General features: G+C 58.6%; 1 protein-coding gene across 1 annotated transcript in view; it reads right to left on the bottom strand.

The window, feature by feature from the left end:
- NR5A2 (nuclear receptor subfamily 5 group A member 2) overlaps window positions 1–6,200 on the bottom strand; it is a 61,936-nt gene that overhangs the window by 21,609 nt on the left and 34,127 nt on the right. Inside the window, exon 5 of the mRNA XM_006770723.1 lies at window positions 68–187. Within this exon, the coding sequence (XP_006770786.1) occupies window positions 68–187 (120 nt within the window). The remainder of the gene's footprint in view (window positions 1–67; window positions 188–6,200) is intronic.

The raw sequence follows: 6,200 nt of genomic DNA, 5'->3' as shown, positions 1-6,200 counted from the left end.
CTCCCGGCCCCGCGACAGCCCTGCCGTTGGGAACGTGGACAGAGACGCCGGCCGGGCGCCCGCTCACCTGCTGCCCGGTGACCAGGGCGATGCAGCCGTCCTTGCCGTGGACCACCTGCCGGAAGAGGTGGTCCAGGATGAGCAGCTCGCTCCAGCAGTTCTGCAGCAGCTTCATCTGGTCGTCCACCTGCGGAGACAGGAAGCCGCCCCGTGAGTCACCGCGCCCGGGTTCCTGCGTCATCACCACAAAAGAGAATTAAAAAAAAAATGATTGATGTCAGAGGGGGAGCGAGGCCCCCGCCGGTGTGGCTCAGTGGGTAGGGCCGCAGACCTCGGAGTGAAGGGCTCCCCCCCGGGTTTGATTTGGGTCGAGGGCGTGCACCCCGGTTGCAGGACTGGCCCCTGGGCCTGGTTTGGGCTCAAGTGGGAGGCAGCTAATCGATGTGTCTTTCTCTTCCCCTCTCCCTTCCACTCTCTCTCTCAATTAATGGAAAAACATCCTTGGATGAGGATTTTTAAAAAAGAAAGAAAAAAGGGAATATCCTTGATGGGTAAGTAAAAGAAAGACAGGAGGGGAGAGAGAAACATTAATGATGAGAGAGAATCACGGACCGGCTGCCTCCTGCACGCCCCGCACTGGGGAGGGAGCCTGCAATCCGGGCCTGTGCCCTGACCGGGGATCGAACCCCGACCTCCTGGTTTGGGCTGGTTCTGTGTCGTTTTTGCACATAAGGGCACTCACTACAGGCAGGCGGTCTAGGTCCACGGCCTCCAGAGCGGAACGTGCTCCCCTGAAAGGCGTTCTTTCCATCTGGACAAATGCCCCTTCGTCCACAGAGAAGTCCTCGCGCTCGAGATTTACGATCAATGAGCTGCTAGGAGGAGGCCCTCCATTAGCCCGTCCCCCCAGCGCTAATCGAGCTCTGAGAGTGGGCCTGTGGGGCCGGCGGGCGCCTGCGCCTGTCCTCCGTGGGCCCTGTCGGAATGACCCCAAATAGCCCGCGGGGCTTACGCATCTTGACCGACGCCAACTCAGCGAACCCAGGCACCGCCAAGCTGCCCGGCCGAGGGTTTAGAGCAGCGGTTCTCAACCTTCTGGCCCTTTAAATACAGCTCCTCCTGTGGTGACCCCCAACCATACAATTATTTCCGTGGCGACTTCATGTGGCTACTGTGATGAATCGTCATGGAAATATCTGATCTGCAGGATGGTCTGAGGCGACCCCTGTGAGAGGGTCGTTCGACCGCCAAAGGGGCCGCGACCCACAGGTTGAGAACCGCTGGTTTATAGGAATGACGGTCCAGCGACTTTCGGCGATGGGGGCGCCGCCACGGTCTGCGGTCGGCTTAAGAATATGTTTTTGTTGGTTTTTGCTTTAGAGGACGGGAGCCACTGAGCCACCCCGGCTGGGGCTGAAGGTGGTTTGTCTTCGGGTGGAGGGGCAGGAGGAGAAAACCCAACTGGACTTTGGAGTGAATTTCCCGGGTGCTGGTGCCGTCCACCCGTGTTTAGGGGGCCGCTTGGGAAGGGGGGGCCCGTGGTGTGGAACTGCCCCATCTCCCCGACCCTCTCCCCAGAACTAGCCCCCGCAACCCCGCAGCCCCGTGTTATCAGCGGCAATAAAGGCGAGAGCTGATCTCAGCAGCCTCCTCGTCCCCGGGAAACTATTCACCCCGACGGCGTGGACGGCGGACGCCCAGCCAGGGAACACAGCCTGGCACTGTGTGTGGGCGCAGCCCCACCACCGAGGGTTAATCATTAGAGACGGTGCCTTCTCGCCTTCTCCTCAGGACGGGGTGAGGGTGGGGGTGCGGGGAGACGATTGTGTGGGTCTGTCTTGAGCCCACAGTTGCCCCCTCCCCGTCCCTTTCGGCCCAATCTGGGGTTCGCTTGTGCCGGGGGCATTGAAAGTGGCCATGGAGCCCGGCCGGCGTGGCTCAGTGGTTGAGCGTTGACCTATGAACCAGGAGGTCCCGGTTCGATTCCGGTCAGGGCACATGCTCGGGTTTCGGGCTCGATACTCAGTGGGGGGCGTGCAGGAGGCAGCCGGCCCATGATTCTCTCTCATCATCCATGTTCCTCCCTCCTCCTCCCTCTCCCTGCCTCTCTGACACCAATAAAAATACATATTTTTTAAAAAGTCAGTGGCTTTGAGTTGGGCGGTGGTGGGATATTTCCAGGGTGGGGCCAACGTTGGTTGACAGCAGTTCGCCTGGGAAATAACTAATAAATAACTAATAAATAACATGGCAGGAATCCCAGGTACAACTGTAAACCTACGTCTGCCCCCGCCCCTCCTCTATTAGCTAAACCATGGCCGCTCACGTCTTTACACTTTAAATGATGAGAAATGTGGCGGAAGCATCAAATGCAGATTGCTGTGAGGAGTATCTGAATTACAAATGAGCGTGTGTGTCCCTTCAGAGGAGGCAGCTTTGGCATGAACCCCTCAGGCCGAAATTCACGGCTTTAGGTTTCAGAAGTCCCTCCTCACTCCGCCCAGCCCTCCCTCTAGGTAAACCTATAGGCAAACCCGTGACAGTTGCTTATGTGGCGACGAAAATACCATTTCATGTTGCCGATGGCCGGATACCAAGTGACCACTAGAAACCTGAGTTCAAAAAAAAAACCCCCACAAAAAACCTGGTAGAAAAATGGTGACTTTCCCCCCCTTGAAATGAAAAAAAAAAAAAAATCAATGTTATTTAAAAAACAAAACGGAACAGAATTCCACGACCCCAAACCTTCTAGACTGCAAAGCCCAGATGCCCGTGTACGGCCTGAGTTTCGTTTCTTGGGTCAGAGCGGGTCTCCTAATTTCAGGGGGAAAAAAACCCCCAAAAAACCCAGAACGCGTTTCCGGCAGCTTGCCTACCTGTTAGCACCCGATTAATAAACAGAAAAGCTTTGTGGGCGCACACCCCGTGTTCTGGGGGCTTCCGTCCGCAGGCTGACCGCGAATTGCGGGAGCTGCGCCCACACGCATCCCTCACGCGGTCGCCACGGGTGCCGCCTGGACGTGCCGGCGTGGGAATTCTCTCTCCCTCACGCAGCGCGCCGCCGCGGGTCTGAGACGCTCTGATGTGAAATCAGACGCTCTCAACACGTTCTTACAACTCCTTCCGAAGAACGGATCGACTTTTCTGTGTGTACGAGACACAGCGAGGGCCTGTGTGGGGGTTGTTGTTGTTGTTTTTTGTTTGTTTTTTTCAGTTGAATTCCTATTTTTGCAGCTCACGGCTATTTTTATTTTATTATTATTTTTTAGATAAATATTTATATACACAAATATACGTATATATGTGTGTGTGTGTATATATTGATTTTAGAGAGGAAGAGAAGAAGAGATAGAAACACTAATGGTGAGAGAGAATCATGGACTGGCCGCCTCCTGCATGCCCCCCACTGGGGATTGGGCCCACAACCTGGGCCTGTGCCCTTGACCGGAATCGCACCCGGGACCCTTCAGTCCGCAGGCCGACCCTCTATCCACGGAGTCACACCGGCCAGGGCGTCACTTGCTGTGTTTTCACAATGACAAATGGGAAACACATCACTAACTGGTACAAAGTATCCTGGTGGGAAACATCTCGTAACAACAACAGAAAACGGTCATTGTTTCGTCCTCAGGGGGGGACTTGCCTGCGTAGCAAACCCGGCCCTCGCGTCTCGAACGCACACACGTCCGACCTTTACGAAGCGCGTCTCCCACACATGCATCTGCTCTCAGCCTTGTCCCCGTAGCCAGGGCTTTTCCAAGACCAACGATGACAGACGTCCTCTCACAGACGGGCTTTGGGGGGGCGGGGCTGGGGGAGCCGTCACCTGTCACCCGGTGCCGTTCGTTCCCCGGGGGGGGGCCCTCTCCGCTCTCCCTGGCATTTAGACCTAAAGAAAGCTCTGGGACAGAGTCCGTCCTCCGAGAAACCAGAAATCAATGCCACCCGCCACCTTCTGGGAACCGGGGGCCACTCCCTCGGCCACCCCGCTCCCCCCCACCCCCACCCCGTGACCTCCAGCTCGTCAAGATTTAATTAAGGGCATAATTAAGTCAGCGGCACGGAATGCTAACGAGCGTGTTTCTGTAATGTGGGTAATTACACGCTCACATACATGAGCCCTTAGCAGGCTGGTCGGATGACAGAGCGGGGAGCGTGCCTGGCGGGCGGAGGCCTGGGGGCCGGAGGCACAGAGCCGACCCAGGCGGAATGAGCTCGGGCAGGGAGTTTACGGGGCCTCATGCTGCCAGCATTTGTTATTCTAATTCTGCAACAATAAGCGGACCCCGTAGGACGGAGGCCCCGTTGCTCCCGGGGCTTTGAAGCGTCTCTGCCTCTGGGCAGCCTTCTGTCCGGCTGTCCAGGAGCCGCCCAGCCCAGCCTTGGGCTGCAGGGGCCCGGCCCCGTGGAGGTGGCCCTAGGAGCCAGCCGGGGCCTGGACAGATGTGCGGCCCGGGCTCCTCCGCGCTCACAATGAGCCTCTCTGCTGCCAGCAGAGCCTTTAATGGGGGCCCGGCTGTGTGAGGCGGGGACACAGCCCGCACCCCGGGGGAGGGTCAGCCCGCACCCCGGGGGAGGGTCTGGACGACTGACGCGAAGTTGGTACCGTTTCTAACAGGAAAGGGAGGCATCTGGGCTCCAGGCAGCCAGAGGATGCCAACGACCACAGGGATTCGTTCCGCGATCGGGACCCAGCTGTGCGGGGTGGGGCCCGCCCTGTGCTGGGTGGGGGTGTGTGTGGGTGTGTGAGCTCTGGTCCCCCAACGGGGAGCTGGGTGGGTGGGCGGCCTTTGCATCCATCTGTCACTGGGGTCCCTCAGCGCTCCGAATGATAAGCGAGTCTGAGGCTTCAAGAAAGGCGTGCGCCTGGCCCAGACAGTGTGGCTCAGTGGTGAGCGTCGACCTAGGAACCAGGAGGTCACGGGTCGATACCCGGGCAGGGCACCTGCCCAGGTTGCAGGCTCGATCCCCAGTGTGGGGCATGCAGGAGGCAGCTGGTCCGTGATCCTCTCTCATCACCGATGTTTCTCTCTCCCTCCCTCTTCAAAACCAATATATTTTTTTAAAGTTTAAGACAAACAAAAATTCAGTGCCTGTTGGCGGCCACACAGGTTGAGGCTGGACTTCTCAGGGACTCCAGCGCGTCTGGGCCGAGCCTGGGGCGTGTGTCCGTGGGGAGCATCCGCCGTGGACCGAGCTGCTCGGAACCACACGTCCGCAGACGGGATTCTGACATTTCACGTGGCGGCCCGAGTGGGCGCCAGACCCCAGGGCGCCGGGACGCGGAGGAACCGGAGAGAAAGGTCACCTTTTCTTAGATGGAGTCCAGAGCGACCGTTTTCCTCCTTCCGGTTTTACCATAAACTTTACAAACCAGCCCTGCCTCTCAGGCAAGACTGGTGCCTGTTCTGGGGAATGAGCAGATTATGGTTTCGTGGCCGCAGGCCCCCGCCGAGTTCCTGGTTAATGTCAGGTGCCTACGGCGGGGCCGTCCTCGAGGTGCCAGGGTTTGAGCGGGTTCTACCAGCTCCCTGGGCCTCGCAGGCAGGGGCCCGGGGACCCTGCGGCCTCGATGGCACGCAGCGAGGCAGAGGCCGCACGGGGTTAATTCCAGGGGCCGGAGCCGTTAATCCAGCGTCCGGTCGGATTCACGTGTAATGTCCGAGCCATCGGGCGGAGCCTGTGGGAGCATCGCCCGGGGATGCCGGCAAACCCCTCTTTGGTTTCTCTGCAAACGCATCTTTTCCCAACGGCCTCTCCTCTCCCCTCCCCCCTCCCCGTGCCCACTCCACCCCAAAGCCATTCGTTAAACACTCGGTGGGGTGGGGGGGGGACGAGCCAAACAGGAAGTCAACACTATCTGGCCCCGTCTACCTTCCACGTCAGCAACATGTGCGCGTTTTGTTGTTGAAACTACATTTTTGTTATTTCAGAGGAAGGGAGAGAGAGGGAGAGAAACATCAACGATGAGAGAGAATCATGGACCGGCCGCCTCCTGCACGCCCCACACTGGGGATCGAGCCCGCCACCCGGGCCTGTTCCCTGACCGGGAACTGAACCCTGACCTCCTGGTTCCTAGGTCGACGCTCAACCCCTGAGCCACGCCGGCCGGGCCCCGTAAGCAACGTTTGAAACCCAAGGCCACTGCCACCCTGAGCGCCCCCCTCACCACCCCCTTCACCCCCTTCTTTGGGGCAAGG

Source organism: Myotis davidii, unplaced genomic scaffold (genome assembly GCF_000327345.1).
Source record: "Myotis davidii unplaced genomic scaffold, ASM32734v1 scaffold685, whole genome shotgun sequence".
Taxonomy (NCBI): Eukaryota; Metazoa; Chordata; class Mammalia; order Chiroptera; family Vespertilionidae; genus Myotis; species Myotis davidii.
Note: the sequence above shows the minus strand (reverse complement) of the source record. Positions and strands in the feature narration are given on the sequence as shown.